A 22176-nucleotide genomic window follows, 5' to 3' on the forward strand; every position below is an offset into this window, starting at 1 on the left:
ATTGCACTGTCCATTCTGCTTACTATGCACAATTTCATAGTTTAGTGCAGACTCTGGGGAGACTCCACACATTGCAGAGACATTCTCCTCACCTGGAAGAGAGCTATGAGAATAATGATCAGGGCAAAGCCAACTGACAGCTGCGGACCTCTCTCCCAAAGTTCATTCAGTCTTTCTCTTGACAGTCTCTCAATATTAGAAACTTGAAAGTTTGTTAAATGTGGTATTACTAAATTCAACAAAAATGTGGATGTTCATGATCATGGTAATAGACAAAAACTGAAACGCCATGTTCAAAATCTGCGTGCCTCCACCTTCAAAAACTTAGCATATAACCAAGGCATCCGGCCATACAACAGTCTGCCACCAGAAATAACGAACAGGAGGTCTCCACCCTTCTTTAACAAGAATTTGAAAAACCTTCCTTCTTGTTATTGTGGTCTTCAGTCCAGAGACAGGTATGATGCAGCTCTCCATGCTACTCTATCCTGTGCAATCTTCATATCTGAGTAACTACTGCAACCTACCTCCTTCTGAATCTGCTAAGTGTATTCATGCTGGTCTCCGTCTACAATTTTTCACCCTCTGCTCATCCGATCCCTTGATACCTCAGAATGTGTCCTACCAATTGATCCCTTCTTCTAATCAAGTTGTGCCGCAAATTCCTCTTCTCTCCTGTTCTGTTCAGTACCTCCATATTAGCTACGTACCTACCCATCTAATCTTCAGCATTCTTCTGTAGCACCACATTTCGATAGCGTCAGTTCTCTTCTCGTCCAAACTATTTATCGCCCATATTTCACTTCCATACAGACTACACTCTATGGAAATACTTTCAGAACATATTTCCTGACACTTAGATCTATGCTTGACGTTAATAAATTTCTTTTCTTCAGAAACGCTTTCCTTACCATTGCCAGTTTACATTTTATATCCTCTCTACTTTGACTATCATCAGTTATTTTGCTCCCCAAATAGCAAAACTCATCTATTACTTTAAGTGTCTCATTTCCAAATCTAATTCCCTCAGCATCACCTGATTTAGTTAGACTACATTCCATTATACTCATTTTGCTTTTGTTGATGTTCATCTTATACCCTCCTTTCAAACCACTGTCCATTCCACCAACTGCTCTTCCAGGTCCTTTACTGTCTCTGACAGAATTGCAATGTCGTTGGCAAACCTCAAAGTTTTTATTTCTTGTCCATGGATTTTAATTCCTACTCCAAATTCCTTTACTGCTTGCTCAATATACAGATTGAATAACATCAGATACAGATACAGGCTACAACCCTGTCTCACGCCCTTCTCGATCACTGCTTCCCTTTCATGCTCATCGACTCTTACAACTGCCATCTGTTTTCTGTACAAATTGTAAATGGCCTTTCACTCCTGGTATTTGACCAGTGCCACCTTCAGAATTAGAAAGAGAGTATTCCAGCCAATATTGTCAAAAGCTTTCTGCTAGAAACATAGGTTTGCCTTTCCTTAATCTATCTTCTAAGATAAGTCGTAGGGTCAGTATTGCCTCACGTGTTCCAAAATTTCTTACCCTAGTGAGATAAGCCTCTACATCCTTACATTTGTCCTCTAGCCATCCCTGCTCAGCCATTTTGCACATCCTGTCGATCTCATTTTCGAGATGTTCGTATTCCTTTTTGCCTGCTTCATTTACTGCGTTTTTATATTTTCTCCTTTCATCGATTAAATTCAATATTTCTTCTGTTACCCAAGGATTTCTACTAGCCCTCGTCTTTTTGCCTACTTGATCCTCTGCTGCCTTCACTACTTCATCCCTCAGAGCTACCCATACTTCTTCTACTGTATTTCTTTCCCCCATTCCTGTCAATTGTTCCCTTATGCTCTCCCTGAAACTTTGTACAACCTCTGGTTTTGTCAGTTTATCCAGGTCCCATCTCCTTAAATTCCCACCTTTTTGCACTTTCTGCAATTTTAATCTACAGTTCACAACCAGTAGATTGTGGTCAGAGTCCACATCTGCCCCTGGAAATGTCTTACAATTTAAAACCGGGTTACTAAAGCTCTGTCCTGCCATTATACAATCTATTTGAAACCTTCTAGTGTTTTCAGGCCTCTTCCATGTATACAAACTTTTTCCATAATTCTTAATCCAAGTGTTAGCTATGATTAACCTATGCTCTATGCAAAATTCTACCAGCTGGCTCCTCTTTCATTCCTTAACCCCATTCCATATTCACCTACTACTTTTCCTTCTCTTCCTTTTCTTACTACCGAATTCCAGTCGCCCATGAGTATTAAATTTCAGTCTCCTTCACTATCTGAATAATTTCCTTTCTCTCATGATACATTTCTTCAATCTTTTTGTCATCCGCGGAGCTAGTTGGCGTATAAACTTGTACTACTATGGTAGGTGTGGGCTTCGTGTCTCTTTGGTACAATAATGTGTTCACTGTGGTGTTCGTAGTAGCCTACCCACACTCTTATTTTTTATGCATTATTAAACCTACTGCTGCATTACCCCTATTTGATTTTGTATTTATAACCCTCTATTCACCTGACCAGAAGTCTTGTCCCTCCTTCCATCGAACTTCACTAATTGCCACTATATCTAGCTTTAACAGATCCATTTTCCCTTTCAAATTTTCTAACCTACCTGCCCGATTAAGCAGTCTGACATTCCATGCTCTGATCCATAGAACGGCAGTTTTGTTTCTGCTGATGACATCATCCTGAGTAGTCCCCGCCTCGAGATCTGAATGGGGGACTATTTTACCTATGGAATATTTTACCCTAGAGGACGCCATCATCATTTAACCATACAGTAAAGCTGCATGCCCTTTGGAAAAGTTAAGTATGTAGTTTCCCCTTGCGTTCGGCCGTTGGCAGTATTTGCACAGCAAGGCCATTTTGGTTAATGTTACAAGGCCAGATCAGTTATTCATCCAGACTGTTGCCCCTGCAACTACTGAAAAGGCACCATATGTTTGGCCTCTTAATAGATAACCCTACATTAAGGTTGCACCTTAGCTACGGCTATTGTGTCGCTGATGCACTCAAGCATCCTGCCCAGTTGCAAAGTCCATGGTTCATGCAGTGTCAGATACAGAAAAACCTCAAGGAGGGGGCACTAAAGATACTGTGAGCTACCGTTACTTTTACTGTAGCAAAAATAATAAAGTCACTTGCAAAGTTTAAGAAACTTTTATTTAAAGTGATTATACACATATACAAGACAATGCCTTATTATAATATAAAAAAGTTAAAATTGTGTTCTTCCTTAAATGATGAATTGTATGTGCCTATTCTTCCTGGCAAATTGGTTAATTAAATCATCAATTGGACGATCAATGTCAGGGTGAGTGTTCAACAGACCTAAGCCATTAAGTCGATCCTCCTCCATTGTTGATCTTAGCCATGTCTTTGTACGTTGCAATGTTGGAAAAACTTCTTTCTGCTGTTGCAATAGATGAGGTAGACAAGCAAATATTCTGTTCAGCATGTGCAAAGTAGGGTAGTCAGATCTAGGACAAACAGACAACACTTGCATAACGGAATCACAATCATCAAGGGTGTTATGCTCATTTGCTTATATTGAAGAATCTCTCCCATTTGTTTCTTTTTAATCACAAAACAGTAGAATATTTGTGACTTTTCTCGAACAAATGCCAGACAGAATAACGTATTGAGATCAATAGAATGGCCGCAATTTTTCTCGTAGGCATGTGTTAGCTATCTAGGTGCCAGACAGAAATGTATCAAATATGACGACGCGGATGTGTATGCTACGTAGGAAAGTACAATTACTCGATAACTCGATTCAGTCGAGTCGATTGACAAAAGAATTGAACGAATAGCGTGTGGGCTGACTGTCAGAGGTGGTCCAGGTGGCAATGCGGGCAGCCCGACAAAGCGGGGTTTTGCCACCCCCATATGTATCCGCTTCTGGGTTCATGGGAGCTGCTTAATCATTGCTTTTACACAGTAACTGAATTTTTGGCCCATATTTATGAAAAGAAATATGAAATAAATTGCAGTAATGAATTTTGTACAAGAAGTAAACATTAATGTAAAATATATGTGGAATAGTTTTGTGCTTATTCCATCGAAAAATATCCAAATTGTGTACTCTTCTTTAATTATGCCAACCAGACGTGTTTTGTATATATGTGAGAAAAAATGGAGCTAAAATAATTAAGAACTATGTAAAATCATGTTTGTACATAGAAACTTCAGGGCAGATTAAAACTGTGTGCCGGACAGAGACTCGAACTCAGGACCTTTGCATTTGGTTCTACCAACTGAGCTACCCAAGCACGACTCATGTCCCATCCTCACAGCTTCAATTCCACCAGTAGCTCGTCTCCAACCTTGGGTAGCTCAGTTGATAGAGCACTTGCCTGCAAAAGACAAAGGTCCCAAATTCGAGTCTTGATCCGGCATACAGTTTTAATCTTCCAGAAAGTTTCACGTCAGCGCACACTCCAAAAGAGTGAAAATTTCGTTATGTTTGTACATTTCTACACATCACATCATGCTAGGAGTTCTCCGTATCAGTTGTATGTTTGTGCATCACCATGTGCATGTCTTGTACAGAAATGATTCAAAGGACAAGTAAATTAACAAATAAACATATATTTGCTAGTGAAATTCATTGTAAATAATCCATCACAATTTGAGAAAAAGTGCTGTCCATACCCGCAATGCTAGAGGGAGAAAATTACATTTATTACCCATTGTTAAAATTGTCATGGCTCAGAAAGGAGTTCAGTATGCAGCAAATAAAATTTCTGCTCATTTTCCTGATATCATATAATGTCTGAGAGGTAGCAAAAAAAGGGTAGTTGCATGAGTGGAGCTAAAAATAATAATGTCTCTATTAGTGCTTATTACTTCTATGACACTAACCATTTTATCTTGCAAACTGACTCGTTACAAATAATTTTATAAAAGAATTGTTCAGATGATCTGTGGAACATCCAACAAACGAATTAAACAAGCATAGCTACCTGGGCGGGTACTTTCATGATGGGTGCAGGTTGGAAAACACTAGCACTTGGTGAGGGCTGTTGGTGTCTGTTCCAGGACGTTACATTAGAAGTAAATTTGGGGTCTAAAATGCAGTGATCACACATTTTTATTTTCCACTTCTGTGCTCATAAACTCATTGTCTTGAACTTGTTACTGGTACAGTATTTGAAATTTTGTCACATTAGCTCATAAATGATCAGAACTTCTGTTTCACAAACTGTTGATTACATGGTACAAGTAGTACAGTGGGCAAAATTTAGTTGCAGAATTAAAGTTAGATCCTTTTCCAACTGCTGGGGAGGAACTAAAACACTGTGGGATGAGGCAACTGAACTTAATGCTCATTGCTTTGTGCTGTTGAGTTTCCAGTAAACAAACAGTAAGAGTGAGAGAGAGTGAGAGAGAGTGAGAGAGAGTGAGAGAGAGTGAGAGAGAGTGAGAGAGAGTGAGAGAGAGTGAGAGAGAGTGAGAGAGAGTGAGAGAGAGTGAGAGAGAGTGAGAGAGAGTGAGAGAGAGTGAGAGAGAGTGAGAGAGAGTGAGAGAGAGTGAGAGAGAGTGAGAGAGAGTGAGAGAGAGTGAGAGAGAGTGAGAGAGAGTGAGAGAGAGTGAGAGAGAGTGTGAGAGAGTGAGAGAGAGTGTGAGTGAGTGAGAGAGAGTGTGAGTGAGTGAGAGAGAGTGTGAGTGTGAGAGAGAGTGTGAGTGTGAGAGAGAGTGTGAGTGTGAGAGAGAGAGGGAGGGGGGGGGGGGGGTAGAACAGAAGATACCGATTTAAGAGCAAGTGGCTTACAGTTGTTGTCTGCATTTCCACTTGGCAAACCAACTCTTATTGTATGATGGGGAGGATACGTTGAATCTCTGTATCAAACACCTCCATGCCCTTTCTGCTGTACTACATGCAAATAATACACATGAAGATGGAATGATGGTTTTGTTGGTAAGCATCTAAGCCGGCAACACTGCCCCCCAACCAGTGCACTTTGTTAATCGCAAAGTAACTACGCCAGCAGCTGTGCGTGTAATTTAGTGAACAGGGCCTGGAGATCTGTGTATCAGCATTTTATGCACTACTAACTAAATCCCACTAATTTTTAGCTCTTGTTGTATAAATATTTGGAACTAGGTGTCGAGACATGGTATTAGAAACATCTATACGGCTTTTCCGTGAGAACTTTTGTTGCCAAACATTTTTTTGTGTCACCACCCTTAATACAGTTCATTCCATTGTTGGTTTGCAGCTATGAAAAGCCCGCAGTTCAGCAAGGACACAAACATGAATGGCGGTGAACATCTCTTAGACAACCTGTCTCGGTACAGCCTTAATTGCAGGCCAAGTGGAGTTCCAAAACCTCAAATTGTCTGGATGAAGGTGATTATCTTTTAGCTACAAGTTTCAAAGAATTTTCTTTTATTTATAGAACAAAAGATGAAGACAGGCAATCTATCTTTTTTGGGGAGGGGGGTTTGCACTTCAGAGTGAGTTTTTTATTAATATATGCTACTTATCATTTACCAGTAGGTGAGTAGTTGCCAGAAGTCATTTTATGTTTACTGCTTCCACTACAGAATTTCTGTTGTGTTAATGCATAAAAGTTATTAAACAATCATTGTACAGTTGTACAAGAATACTAACAAATTAGTATAAAAACTGAAATACATAACAAAACATCCATTGTAACTTGTAAACTAAACTCAGTTTTGCAGTACACAGATTTATATGTGTTGGTGGAAAAGTAATCACTTTAAATTCATTAGCAGATATGGAAAGGGTAGAAAAGAAATGGAAAATTAGTAAAATTGTTTTGCCTTGTCGAAGGGGAAATAGATCGAAGTGGCCCGGGGTTATTGAAGCTGTTGCTGTTGTCGGTGATTGTGTAATGTGTGACACATTCAGTGACTAGATGATAAAGTTTGTAGTCACTACAACTGCACCACGTCATTTTTTTTTTTTTTTACACTAATGGCTGATGTGTCAGTGTTTCTGGTCTCTCTCTTCCTACAATTTTTACTCTGAATAAGTTCATTCTGAAGTCCTCACGGTGAATTATGTTGTCCAATTAATTTTGATATCTTATTTATTCTGTGTTCTGTAGACCAATGTTGTGAACATTACACAGGATCTGGACTGAATCGGTTTTGCGATCTTGTAGTGTTTACTACAATTATTACATGGGATTAAATAAATAGTACAAATAAATTAATATTTACATGTGTACATGTTAGGCAAGTTTCCTTACAGAAAAAAATGTTGTAATTAATGCATCCAGTGATAAGCTTTCATATATACCTGTTTGTATCTCAGGGTGAATATTCATGATGCAAGTACATTACAGTTCAGAAACACTACTATTGTCAAAAATGATCTTAGCATCAGTCATTAAGGAAAAAAGAGCTAATATTACCTAGAAACTTAATTTGTGGAGTTGACGCTCCTGAAGTGGATCCTCTTCTGCACTGTGCTCTGTGCTCGGGTTTGTAATGTCAAAGTAGAAATAATATTTTCTTCTACTATGATACATATTATTGGATTAAAAGAGGGACTTTTTCTCTTACAAAACACTCAAAAACGAATGTATGTTTTGTGACAATTATGAGAATGTAGTCCCAAAAAATGCTCAGCTCACAATTCTAAGATACTGAGTATGACTTACTTCTGTATATATAGCCTTTTGTAGCAAGTTTCTGATACCCCAAGAGACAATTCCTGTTGTATAACTGCTAGAAAGTAACTGTACTATGTTGCTTTAGCAACATCTGTATTTGTGAAAGGGCAAACAATATGTAAAGCAAAAGTTTCAGAACAGTCGTTTGCAGATATCTGAAACGTGGCTTGACCTGTTGACAGAAGGTACATAAATAGTTACTCAGTGCACAGTATCCATGAGCACCTTATTTACTGTCATTTGAAATATGTGTACTGAATTATTGATAAAAATCATAGTAATATCAGCAAAAAGTTGTCTGCTAAGAGTTAGGTCTTTTACAAAAAAATATAAATAAATTAATTAATTAATTAAAAAATTAAAAAAATAAATAAAATAAAATGTTGGGCCCAAGACCAGTGGCACTCCACAAGTAACTGACCCCCGTTCAGATGATGCCGGAACACCTCTTCTGCACTGTCCACTATCCAGTTGTGCTCAGACACACATGCTGCCCAAGTTGTAATTAGGTATTTTGCTTTCTGTAAGAGCTTCTATGACTGACAGTCTAATGCTTCCGATAAGTTACATTCTATTTGGAGTGACCTCAAATATTGATGGTATCCAAAATTTTGATTGCAAAATCAAATGTAGCATGTGTTGTTGATATCCCTTTTGTGAAACCAAAACTGGCTTTTGCGGATTATGATAAGGCCACCAATATGATAAGCAATCCTGATTGGCATTAGTTTCTCCAAAACCTTGAAAATATTTGTAACAAGTGATACTGGTCAATACTTGGCAGCATCTGCCTCATCTTTTATGCAGTGGTCTTACAACTATATAGTGTAGATGTTCAGGAAATATTCCCTGTTTCAGTACACCATCAAAACCATTCAATAGGAGTTCAGTTAAATGCTTCACTCATATGTTAATAACTTCTTGGTTATGTTGTCCTCTACAGTAAATTTTTATTTTTAGAGTCATAATGATTCATTCAGTGCCTGTATAGTGCCTGCAGATATTGGTATCTGTTTCATTCTGTTAGATAGAATGGCTTGTAGAAACTTCATATTCAGATTTCTGAAGGTTAGTGACCTATTTGTGCAGTTAATATTAATAATGTGTAATATGCACTATTTTTCATGCTCTTCTTCATAAAATTTCATATGGTTTCCATTTTGCTGCTTGAATATGGCCTCTGATTTAATGACTCATCATTTCTCTAGTGTCTTTAGTGCCCATCCATAGTTGGAAACACATTAAGTGTTTTGATAAAATTCTCCCTTATTTGTATTAACATGTTGGTTTATTGCCAGTGAATAAACTTGTGTAGAAGTTTCAACTGAAGTATCAGGGAGGAGTGGGTTGTAGAAAGACATAATCGTCAAATAATGAAACATCATGAGAGGGTTCTGGGTGACAAAACCATGAAATCTTGATGTGTGTTTCTTCCTAATATGTTACTTAATAATCGATCTCCAATCTCTACTCTTAAAATGAATTTGGGCTAGTACATATAACCATGAACATTTATCATGGATCCAACTAAATACATCTGTTTTTGAGTGGAGACTTAATTCACACTAATTAAATTAAGTAAATTTTACAAGAGTTATGACATATTCATTCTTATGTTGCTGATTCATTGACTACTCTTGTTGTTTATTTTGAATGGATTGAACACAGAGTGGAGCAAACTTTGATGTGCCTTGCAGCAACTTTCACAAGCCATAAATAAACATTGCACAGACAAGTGTACCAATCTTGATTTTCTGACTATTCTATAGCTATGGTGGGGTCAGTTCTAGTGTCAGATTCCACTCATCGACTTTGAGCAATGACATCATACCTAGAACAGGGACACTAGATAGAGCAATATCTGAAAGTGCCTGATCAAATTCGTAAACAAACAAATGTAGCATCCGATAAAATTACAAACACAGTTCAAGTGATTAATTGCTTTGCTACAAAAGAAGAATTAAAGGTTAAGAAAATAAATTAGAACAGAAAAAGAGAAGTACACATGTCTGAAATAAATTATCATAATTTATGTGAATAAGAAAAGCACAGAGAACCTTTAAATCCAGTACAGTATAGTGCATGAAGAAGTGATAATATTGTAAAATAGGGTTAACTGTTAACACTACTTGTTAAATCTAATGGGACTAGTTACAAGTAGCGAAAATTGACAAGAAGTAGGGTCTAACAAGTACTGGAATCAGTAACTGGAATTGGGCTATATAGTTCAATTCTACTTACCAATTCCAACCATTCCACAATTTGTTATTTAGAGCGTTTTAACAAGAAGTGTATACACTAAAGTGTTAAAAGATTTTTGCATATGGTATTACTTTCTTCACTAGTATGAAAAAGAGAAAAATTTAGAAGCTTTATGTACAGTATTTATTAGTTTTTCGTAGTAGTTCTGACATCAGTAAGAAATCTAGAGATCCTACAAAAACATAGTCCACAGATTTACTGCAAATATGTCCAAAATTATGAGCCATCAAATAGCTGTAATTAGTAACTAGAATTGTCCTCTTCATCATCATCATCATCATCATCATGATGGACAGTTTCCAGCCTCTGGCTGTGTTTGTATGGAACATAGGCCTCTCTTTTGCCTTGCAATTGTCTCTTCTCCTTGGTCCAGTCTTCTCCTTTCTATGTAGGTCAATTCTAGTTGCTGATTCCAACCATTCAATAATTAATGAATTACGTCATTTCTTCAGCACGTGTGTGCACAAAAATGTAGGCTAATATGATTTCTGCAATTCTGATTTTTCTCGGAACTACTGCAAAAAAATTAGTTTTGGAATCTGTTGTTATTGAACTTGAAATAAATACGCGGTTACGGTTTGAAAGTGAACATAAATGCTTTTATTAACATGCACAGAATGAATGTAATACAAGGGTGGCAAAACACAACCATGTTAATAGGAACGTCTATAAAAGCAGTCCGTAGCAACTGCGGCAAAGATGAATATGTAGCAGAGGCATCGATTCTAAATTCCAACACCCCCACTAGAAGCGATGTGTCTCAGTACTTCATTCTCGGAGTTCAAATTCTTGTGTTAGTTGCTGATGTCTGGTTCTTGGCAGTGGCTCCATAGTCATATCTGCAAGCATTCCATTTGCGGAAATTTGCTCCTCTGTGATTTCTCCTCTATCTATCTTTTCCATGATGAAATGATGCCTGGTGTCAATGTGTTCAGTGCGACCTTTGTATGCACTTGTCTTTGACAGATCAATTGCACCTTTGTTGTTGCAAAACAATCTTATCAAGCCCTGTTTTGGGAATGGGGATCTCTCTCTTTGCAGACGTTGCAGCCAAAGTGCTTCCTGACCTGCAGAAGGTAAAGTCATATATTCTGCTTCTGTCATCGAGAGAGCTACTGTTGGTTGTTTTTGTACTATTCCATGAAATTGCTGCACCGTGCAAAATAAATAAAAGACCAGTGGTTGATTTTCTATCTCCTATGTCCCCAGCTCAGTCAGCATCAGTGTAACCTGTGATGTCATGATCATCTTTGGAAAATTGTTGCTGGAAGTCTTTAGTTCCCTTTATATACCTTAGGATTCACTACAGCTTGCCAGTGGGATATTCCAGGGTTATTATTAAACAGACTCAAAACTCCAATTGAGTACGCTAGATTTGGTCTAGTACCTAGTTGTGCATACATTTAGCTACCTATGGCTTCTTTACCAAGCGAGGTGGCGCAGTGGTTAGCACACTGGACTCGCATTCGGGAGGACGACGGTTCAATCCCGTCTCCAGCCATCCTGATTTAGGTTTTCTGTGATTTCTCTAAATCGTTTCAGGCAAATGCCGGGATGGTCCTTTGAAAGGGCACGGCCGATTTCCTTCCCCATCCTTCCCTAATCCGAGCTTGTGCTCCGTCTCTAATGACCTCGTTGTCGATGGGACGTTAAAAAAAAAAACACTAACCTAACCTATGGCTTCTTTATATGGGTCTTTCTTCATGGCATCTCTTTCGTTCTCTGTTTTTGGGCTCATTTCATGAGTTACTGTTTGGTTATTGTCAAGCAGAGTGGATACTGGATTACAGTCTTCCATGTATTACCTTCATAAAATCTGATTTATATAACAAGTCTGATTCAACCATACAAGTCCAAGTTTATGATCTCTTGTCACTCAGATCCCTAGACAATTGGATACTTCTCCAAGGTCCTTTAGTTTAAGTTATTCCTTTAGTTGTTCTTTAAATGCAATTTTCTGTTGCATATTGTTACAAAATACCATGCCATCTACGTAAACAGCTACAATTAATATATCACTTTCTTGGTTTCTGTGATAAGCATATGGATCAGCGGTGGACCTGCTGAAATTTAAACTTAGTAGAACTTTGTCCAGTTTGATATTCCAACAGTGACTTCCCTGTTTAAGTCCATACACAGCTTTCTGGAGTATTTTAGTAGCTTCATATTTGACTTTTTTTGTCACGTAGCCATTGTGGGAATTTTAACATAAATTTCTTCTTTCAAGTCACCTTGCAAAAAAGCTGTCACCACATCACAATGATCATTGTCAAAGTCATATTTAGCAGGTAGACTAAACAAATATCTGAGCGAATTGTGTCGTATCACTGGTGAGTATGTTTCTTCATAGTCTAAACCTTTAACTTGTGAACATCCCTTAACTAAAAGTCAAGCTTTATGGCGAATTATCTGTCATTGTAAGTCTCTTTTTGATCTTAAAGACCCACCTAGCATCAAACGCTTTTTTGCCTTGAGGGAGGATAGCTGATTCCCAAGTTTTATTTTCTGCATGTGACTTCAATTCTTCTTCTGTTGCTTGAAACCATTTCTCTTGTAGGATCTTGGATTGCAAAGCTTCTTCCAAAGTTGATGGCTCTGATTCTTGTGAATCTTCTTTAGTACAATATGTCACATAATCATCCATCATCTTTGGTATGGATATTCTAGATGATCTTCTGAGCACTTGCTGAGGTGGTTCTGATTCTTCTTCTATTTCAACTGAGCCTGTTTATTCTGAAGTGTGGTTATCTGATCTGTTGTCCCTTGAGTCATCTTGAATCGTAATGTTCTGCTCCTTATTTGTGAACGGAATATATATCTGGTTTGCTTCCAGCAAATGGTCACATGTTCCTGGCTTGTTATTATTCTCTTGAATTATTTCTTCTTTAAATATTACATCTCTGGATTTAATGATTCTTTGTTGAACTGGATGGAACATCCGGTATGTTTATGTTTGATGCCATTAGCCAAACCGTTTTGTAATTCTTCAATCACATCTGAGTGCAGGTGGTCTAATCTTCTGTGCCACAGATTCACATCAATAGGCCAGGATGCATATTTTGTTTCTGCATTGCGATCACTTGGTTGTCCCATCCTATACATTCCGTTGATTAATGATGCTGTAGCTATCAATTTCTTCTCTGTATCTCAAATGCGACGGCCTCTATAGTCAAAAATGACTGAGTGACCCTGTTGCACTCTTTTGCTTATGAAAAGTAAATTTGTACTCAGCTGAGGAACATAAATTACATCCATCGCCTTAATATTTATTTTCTCTCAGAATGCCACAGCTTTAATATTCGTGCAACCTGTCCCTTTAACGGGTAAATTTTTGTTATTGGCCACGGCCACTTGTGAACTGGGAACTGACGCTACAAAATTTAAATCACATGGACGGTTTGACATGTGAGCTGATGCACCAGAATCCACAAACCAGTCTTTGGGCATAGCTTTAGTTGATGGTGGCATCATGAAGAATGTTTATTTAATTACTGATTTTTCACTTGCCTTGTTTTTACTGCGACAATTTTTCACTGTGTGTCCATATTTGTTGCAGTTCTAACATCTTGGACCTCTGGGATTGTGGTGTGAGCTGATTTGCTTGTCTTTTTTATTCGCGTGGAGTGCCATGTCATCAACATATGAGTTGCCACACGCTTCATCCTTTACTTTCTGTAGTAATTTATTTTTAATGGAAGTGCCCACTATCATTGAGTTTGAGTTCTCTAAAGCCATTATCATTGGTTTTTACTCTTTAGGCAGCCCAGCTAACAAGATACATCCTACCCACTTGTCTTTCACTTCAAAGTTAAGATCATTCAATTTATTTGATGTTGAAATTAATCTCGACACGTATTCTTTTTGAGTTTGACAGAGCACTGAAAGACCTGAGTCGAAACAAGGCCCCGGGAGTAGACAACATTCCATTAGAACTATTGATGGCCTCGGCAGAGCCAGTCCTAACAAAACTCTACCATCTGGTGAGCACGATGTATGAGACTGGCGAAATACCCTCAGACTTGAAGAAGAATATAATAATTCCAATCCCAAAGAAAGCAGGTGTTGACAGATGTGAAAACTACCGAACTATCAGTTTAATATGTCACGGCGGGAAAATACTAATGCGAATTCTTTACAGACGAATGGAAAAACTGGTAGAAGCCGACCTCGGGGAAGATCAGTTTGGATCCCGTAGAAATGTTGGAATACGTGAGGCAATACTGACCTTACGACTTACCTTAGAAGAAAGATTAAGAAAAGGCAAACCTACGTTTCTAGCATTTGTAGACTTAGAGAAAGCTTTTGACAATGTTAACTGGAATACTCTCTTTCAAATTCTGAAGGTGGCAGGGGTAAAATACAGGGAGCGAAAGGCTATTTACAATTTGTAGAGAAACCAGATGGCAGTTATAAGAGTCGAGGGGCATGAAAGGGAAGCAGTGGTTGGGAAAGGAGTGAGACAGGGTTGTAGCCTCTCCCTGATGTTATTCAATCTGTATATTGAGCAAGCAGTAAAGGAAACAAAAGAAAAAATCGGAGTAGGTATTAAAATTCATGGAGAAGAAGTAAAAACTTTGAGGTTCGCCGATGACATAATTCTGTCAGAGACAGCAAAGGACTTGGAAGAGCAGTTGAACGGAATGGACAGTGTCTTGAAAGGAGGATATAAGATGAACATCAACAAAAGCAAAACGAGGATAATGGAATGTAGTCAAATTAAGTCGGGTGATGCTGAGGGAATTGGATTAGGAAATGAGACACTTAAAGTAGTAAAGGAGTTTTGCTATTTAGGGAGTAAAATAACCGATGATGGTCGAAGTAGAGAGGATATAAAATGTAGACTGGCAATGGCAATGAAAGCGTTTTTTAAGAAGAGAAATTTGTTAACATCGAGTATAGATTTAAGTGTCAGGAAGTCGTTTCTGAAAGTATTTGTATGGAGTACAGCCATGTATGGAAGTGAAACATGGACGATAACTAGTTTGGACAAGAAGAGAATAGAAGCTTTCGAAATGTGGTGCTACAGAAGAATGCTGAAGATAAGGTGGGTAGATCACGTAACTAATGAGGAGGTATTGAATAGGATTGGGGAGAAGAGAAGTTTGTGGCACAACTTGACTAGAAGAAGGGATCGGTTGGTAGGACATGTTTTGAGGCATCAAGGGATCACAAATTTAGCATTGGAGGGCAGCGTGGAGGGTAAAAATCGTAGAGGGAGACCAAGAGATGAATACACTAAGCAGATTCAGAAGGATGTTGGTTGCAGTAGGTACTGGGAGATGAAGAAGCTTGCACAGGGTAGAGTAGCATGGAGAGCTGCATCAAACCAGTCTCAGGACTGAAGACCACAACAACAACGTATTCTTCCACAATTGAACAGTTCTCTAATCATGTTAGGAAAAGCGTTCTCAACAAGCCTGTTCTTCAATAAAGTCCTTAATCCTCTTAAGTTTGTTTTAATTTATCCTATGCTTCTTTTGCAGATGACGTGCGCTGCAGATTCACATAAATAGTTGGATCAACTAAGATTATTTTGGCCCATGCAGTGCATATCTTAACTTCATCTTTTATCGCGCCCATTATACATTGCCACAATTGTTCGTGCTATAAATAAGTTTTCATTGCAAATTGTAATTTTCTCTTCCTTTCAGTTTTTCAGTTACTGGCAACGAATTAACAGTGACTCAACTCGTGATATTGGCGTTCCGTATCTGAATCTTGATGCGATGAAAAAACATAGTTTTTATTTACTTAAAATAAACCACTGGGTGACTGTGCCTGGGCCCATAACCTGTCGTTACTTAACCTTGAAATAAAGACGCGGTTATGGTTGGAAAGTGAACATAAATGCTTTTATTAACTCGCACAGAACAAATGTAACACAAGGGTGGGCTACACACAACCATGTTAATAGGAACGTCTATAAAAGTGTCCGTAGCAACTGCGGCAAAGATAAATATGTAGCAGAGGCATCGATTCTAAATTCCAACAGAATCGGTAATTAGAATTGACGTAGATAGGAGGTCAGTTCTAGTTACTGATTCTAATTTTTTGTTACACACTGCAGTAGTTTTAGAGAGCAATTACAAATGTAAAAATGCTGTTACGTTTCAGTGCATAAAACTGCAAAAATAATTTCCATATGAATCATGGAGTGGTTGGAATCTTTAACTGGAATTTACCTACATAGGTTAATTCTAGTTATCAATTCTGATAGTCTTTATTTTTGTAGATATTTGTTAGTCATATACTGTCTTTTCGTTTAGAATTTAGTGTGTCAGTTTCTCCACATTTCATTCTACTGTTTCGTATTTGTTGTCATTCATTTCATTTTCCTGTTTTTCTGTTACATTTTAGTTTCTCCTCGCCCAAAACGCCAACCTCCCCTGTGCTTCTCCCGTTAGATTCAGTAATTAATAGTAAAATTAATGCTATTTTATAACAGTAAGTCTTCACCATGTGCTTTACTGTAATGCAATTTAAGGGTTCTCCGTGCTTTTCCACTTGCATAAATTGCGAGTGTACCTCTTATCAGACATGAAAATTTGTTTTTAATTCTTGTTCTTAATTATTTTCATTATCTTCCATTCGTTTAGTTATAATTCATGACTGAGTTAATAACTGCATGAATGGGATTGTAATTTTATCGTATGCTACATTTGGTGTAGAGTATGATCCACTGCTTTCATAGATTGTCTGTATGTAGCATTTTTGCCTCAGAAATGACATAATTGCTCAAAGCTGATGTGTGGAATCAGACACTAGAATTCACCTGCTATGGCATCTAGTCCACAACACTGCCAGGCTGCACCTGTCCTGATGACTGTCTACCAGCAACTCTTTCTTCACCCCATGCACACATTCTCTGTTGGACAACACACTCTCTCTGGCCCTGCTGTTGCTAGACAACAGTCTCACAATCATAGTGCCAACCTCCAAAAATAGTGCCGCAATCGGGTCAGGACCAGTTTTAATCCACAGTCTGTCCTTTGTGTTTTTATTAGCCATATCAGTTTCATTTTTATTAAGCTGCTTTTTTGCTGAATTTTTAGTTAGCTATTTATATAATTCTGTTTCAAATGGTTCATGCTATTGTAGTTACCTGAAAGATTAAAACAGGAAAAGAAAAATGCCCTCTGTAAATACTGTGGGTTGTGTGTTACGGCTTAATGATAAGTGTGTTTCATTAGTACGATTACATTTGTTTGAACTGTAATTTTTCATTCCAGGATGGAAAGCCACTTCCTGTGAAGCCAAATGACACATCAATAGAATTTATGCATAACCATACTACTCTTGTAATTAAACAGTTCACAGCAGAACATGCAGGGTTGTACACATGTACTGCCATAAATCCCAGAAATAAAAATGACCGGAAATCAGTAACAGCTACATTGAAATTCAAAGGTTTGTTCATTTTTGTGTCTGTTCCTGATAATACAAGATATTGCACAAAATATTACCCAGTAACACAGATGATTCTCTAACACTTCTTTTTTTTCTATTTTTAGATGAAGGTGGTACGGTAATAAGTATTGTTGTTGCTGTAGCTCTAGTTGTCATATTTATTCTCGCTGCTGTACTTGCTGTAAAAATGCTAAGAGACAGAGTAAGTATTGTGAATTTTTCTTTTTTTCTTAAACACATAGTATTTTAATTTGTTTAAACTTCGCTGTGTATTATGGTGGAAATGGCTTGTACAGTAACAAGTATACATATAAGCAAGTCAGTTCACTCCCTGTAGCATGTAGAAGGGGATAAAAGAATTCACCTACAGACTTCTTGTATTATCATTCCTTAAACACAAACAGAATGCATGCAGTGTCCCAGCTTTCGGAACTAACAATTTCTTATTGACTCAGCAGGCGAATTTAATAATCTATGCTGGTCCATCATGTTTGCAAGGCTGAGAGATTTGCAGTTACCCTCTGCCTTGTATACAAGCTTTCTTGACCATTGCATGACATGATGGGCGAGTGGCATGCAGGCAAATACCAGTTGTACAGGAAATCACCTTGAGATGACTGCAGGAATCAGTGCATAGGACTTCACAACAGCATCTCTATTAAATGTAATTGAGTTCAATTATTGCATCATTGGAATCATTGCTTATGCAGCCAACCAGTTGCTAATGGTCTCTGCAGACTCATGAGCTCAGCTTGAGCAAAAAAGTCAGTGGTTCATTAAAATAAACAAACACTGGGTACAGACAAAACAAATCCCACAACACCACATAAAAAATTATGCAGGCTTCTGAAAGGCACAGTGTAAATAAATCCAGCAATTAAACTAGATAACATAAACCTAATCAAACAATGGAAAGTCCAGGCTTGATTAACAATAATATAGAGAAGACAGTGTGTGGCTCACCACTTATCGGAGGTGTAGAGTTACAGGTGGACACACTGAAAAAGAAGGCTAGAAATATTCCAGTTTTTGGACAAACTCCGTCAGAAGTGGGAAACTTTACACATTCAAACAAGTAGTAGTTACGCACACATGGCCACTGTCTGATAAGGCCCAACTGTGACTTCTGGCATGAGCAGCAAACTACCTGGAGTTGGTAATGGGAGTGAGCAAGATGTGTGAGTGGGGTGGGCGGGAGGAGAGGTGGCAGAAGATGCTCGTACTGCCTGTGGGAGCATGCAGGAATGTGATGGGGAGGCATAACCTACAAACAGATCTGTTGTGCTGCAGTGGGCATCTACATGGCACCATCTACACTAACCTGTTCATGGGCAATCTAGAGGAATCCTCCATAATCGTTGGGAGTCCCAAACACCCTCAGTTGGTTCAGATTCATTGATGACATCTTCGTGATCTGGAATGAGGGTGAGGACATCTTACTGACATTCTTCCAGAACCTCAACAACACCTCCCTCATTTGCTTCATCTGGTCCTCCTCAGCCCAGCAAGCTACTTTCCTTGATGTCAACCTCCATCTCAACCGTTGCACGAGTCCGCTGTTCACCATCACCACCATCTAGCATCCCATATTTGTTACATCTGTAGTGACAAGCTCCAAATTATTCAACAGTCTAACTGAGGCCTTCACAGACCAAAATTACCCTTCCAACATTGTTCAGAAACTGATCATCTGTATCTCATCCCACAAATCACCTACTATCCCCCACATAACCACTATCTGGCCACAAAGGAGCACTCATCTCACAACTCAGTATTACTCAGGACTGGAGCAACTGAATCACATTCTCCATTATGGTATCAACTGTCTTTCATTGTGTCCTCAAATGAGAATTACCCAACCCACCCTTCTCAGAGTGGCATTCTGCTATCCACCCAACCTATGCAATTTCCTTGTCTGTTCCTTCTCCACTACTGCTCCCAACCCTTTACCGTTTGGCTCATATGCTTGCAATAGACCCAGATGGTGTCATCATAGCGACTATGATTACTAAAGTTAATAAATTAATCAAGAAGGCTAGGAGAGTACTTCTGCTAGAAAGAGCAGATAAGCCGTTGTTAGCATCTTACATAGACAGTGGATTAAGACAATTTAGTTCCAGTATGATGGATGTAGAGGAATCATGGACAGAGTTTAAATGGACTGTAAATTATGCTTCAGAGAAGTATATGCCGAGTAAGTGGATTAAGGACCGAAAAGACCCATCTTGGCTTAACAATGAAATTTTAAAAATGCTGACACTCTTGTACTAGTGGTTCAAATGAGACTATGTGATGTTCGCGTGCTTTATTTCTTCATTAATTGTCCTATGTGTCGATGTATTGCATTGTTATACTGGCTGAAAAATAGGGGGGTGGGAGTTCAAACGGAATACTTTAAATGATGTAGCAGACAGTTGCACAATTGTTTCATAGTTCTTTACTTTTGACAAAACTGGTAATTACTTTGGAATTAAGGGCTGGCTTTGCTAACATCTTTTCGAACAGAGCCAAATAAATACTTACAGATTGCCAGTGTTTTATTTTCCAAATGTTTATAATTAGTACAGATATTTATATTTGTTTATAAGTCAACAGCAGAATTTAAGTTATGAAACAATTACTAATTTCATCCTATAACAAAAGTATTAATTAGGAATAGTCAAAATAAATTAGAAAATCTATTACATACTCAAAACTAAGCACAAAATTAGATCTGGTGTTATATTCTTTAAAAGTCAGGAGCTGCGCGCGTGCGCGTCACTGCTGTGTGATTGTGTGTGTTTTTTCCTACTTCTGGAGGAGGACTTCATCCTAAAGCTAAAATATTTCTAGCATTCTTTTTGATTGTACTTACCAGTCTCACTACTTCCTCTGTAGGCTGAGTGGCACTCTACCTTTTCCATATTGTTAAAATAAGAATATCACACAAACATACAACATACTTAGGTGTACATATTGATGAGAAACTGACATCGTACATAGTAACTGAAAAGACAGCAAAGATATTGCATAGATTAGTGACAATTAACAGCACAGAACACAGACTACCACTGCAATACGTGAAAATATCACTGTACACTTTCCAAATCAATAGTAAATATCACACCTAGCACCTAGGCATGCACTCTCCCTTGCTACTGTCGAACTGATGTCAGTAAATTGAAATGTATGACATGTTATATAACTGTAAGATAACGGGTCCAAAAAACAATAGAAATATAGAAATAAAAATAATGGTCCCTTTAAGAAAGGGCAGCTCACTTCATCCCCAAGATAGAGGGATCCACAAGTTGTGAGGATAAGTGGGTCTTACCATCCAGGGGTCTGTGTGAGCTGCCCTTTCTTTTTAGCCCCAGTCTATCACTCACTCCTTCCCTGAAAAGGGAACTAGGGTGTGTCTGTCAGCAGTCTATTTCTCCTGAAGGTAAGTATGGGACTGAAATTCTGTTTTAAAATTATATATTTCTGAGATAAACACTCTATTGTTTATGGGTTTGTTTCCATTTTTCTCTCTCAACATAATACTTAAAACTTTAAACCTGTAAGTAAGGGGGTCAAAGCACTGAGAACTTTGGTAGTAATCATGAACATATTAGCATTCTGCTGGTGGGTGTAAATTTCAGATAATAGAAGCAGAATGTTTTACACTACATGAAACAATGAAAGGTGTTCTCCATTCTAGTTATTTACCACAAGTTAAATGAAAAAAAGAAACAAAGGAAAGAGACGAAAAGACCCTTTGTCTCTCTGCAAGAAGCAGTAGTAAAATGCATAAATGTAGTGTCATTAGAAGTGTAACAGAAAGTGGAAAGCTTGCTAATTGATTTTAATTTTAAAACAACATGAATTTAATTTTCTATTGGATTGATGTAATTAAAAATAACTCTTTTGTTCAACAGAAAAATCGCAAAGAACAGAGGATTGCTGGTCTTATGCATTTTACAGAAGGGGCAATAAGTAACATGAATCCAGACCTTCCTGTTGATGAACAGGCTGAACTACTTCCATATGACAAGAAGTGGGAGTTCCCCCGAGAAAAGTTAAGACTCGGTGAGTGTCTGAACTATTGCATTTTATAACAAGACTTCCCATGATGTATATGCTACCGTGGGTTCAAGGCAGTTAAACGCAATTGTTCTTGCATCCCAAATTGTGAACTATGAGCTATAACCTTCCTGACTAGAGCTGTGCTGCAAGCAGACATTGTTGTTGATGATGATGATGATGATGATGATGATGATGATGATGACTCAATGCTTCTACTTTTTGTTGAGTGGTCTCCTTTACTTCTGAAACTTCCACAGTCTACCAAAATTTTCCTACTATAAAACAAAGTTGTTATATGCTTGGTATGTGTGCTTTTATGGGGCTTTACCATCAGCTGGATAATGGAGTTTGCAGGTTGAAAGGAAAGAACAATGTGTACTTAGTTTGTTTGTAGGGGATTCTGCCAAGAGATATGGAGGCAGTTCTGGCAGTAGCTATTAGCACACCCCAGTGAAGGCAGTCAATTGCAGACTGTAGTTCACATGAACATGGATGATACCTGCCAGCAGGTATCAAGACATCCTGCATTCCTTTAGACATCTAATTGAAGTGATGAAAACAGCTAACCTCGTACACAAGGTGAGTGCACAGCTTATAAAGTGCAGTATTGTTTCCAGATCTGATAGCAGTCATTTGGTGTTGATTTGGATAGAGGACATAAATCAGAGATTCATAGAATTTTGTGACAATGGTCATTAATGTTGTAGGAAAGTTCTGATAGAATGTATACTTTTGGATTAAAGGAGATGACTCTCCAACATGCAGAAATGCTGAGTCATTGACAGCCAC

The 22176-nt window shown here is 38.1% G+C and overlaps 1 protein-coding gene across 2 annotated transcripts in view; it reads left to right on the plus strand.

The window, feature by feature from the left end:
* LOC124805178 (vascular endothelial growth factor receptor kdr-like) overlaps positions 1 to 22176 on the plus strand; it is a 511639-nt gene that overhangs the window by 437055 nt on the left and 52408 nt on the right. For both annotated transcript variants that reach the window (XM_047265665.1, XM_047265666.1), the window contains exons 13-16: positions 6247 to 6377; positions 17163 to 17340; positions 17445 to 17542; positions 21240 to 21390. In XM_047265665.1, the coding sequence (XP_047121621.1) occupies positions 6247 to 6377; positions 17163 to 17340; positions 17445 to 17542; positions 21240 to 21390 (558 nt within the window). The remainder of the gene's footprint in view (positions 1 to 6246; positions 6378 to 17162; positions 17341 to 17444; positions 17543 to 21239; positions 21391 to 22176) is intronic.

The sequence above is a fragment of the Schistocerca piceifrons genome, chromosome 7 (assembly GCF_021461385.2).
Source record: "Schistocerca piceifrons isolate TAMUIC-IGC-003096 chromosome 7, iqSchPice1.1, whole genome shotgun sequence".
NCBI lineage: Eukaryota > Metazoa > Arthropoda > Insecta > Orthoptera > Acrididae > Schistocerca > Schistocerca piceifrons.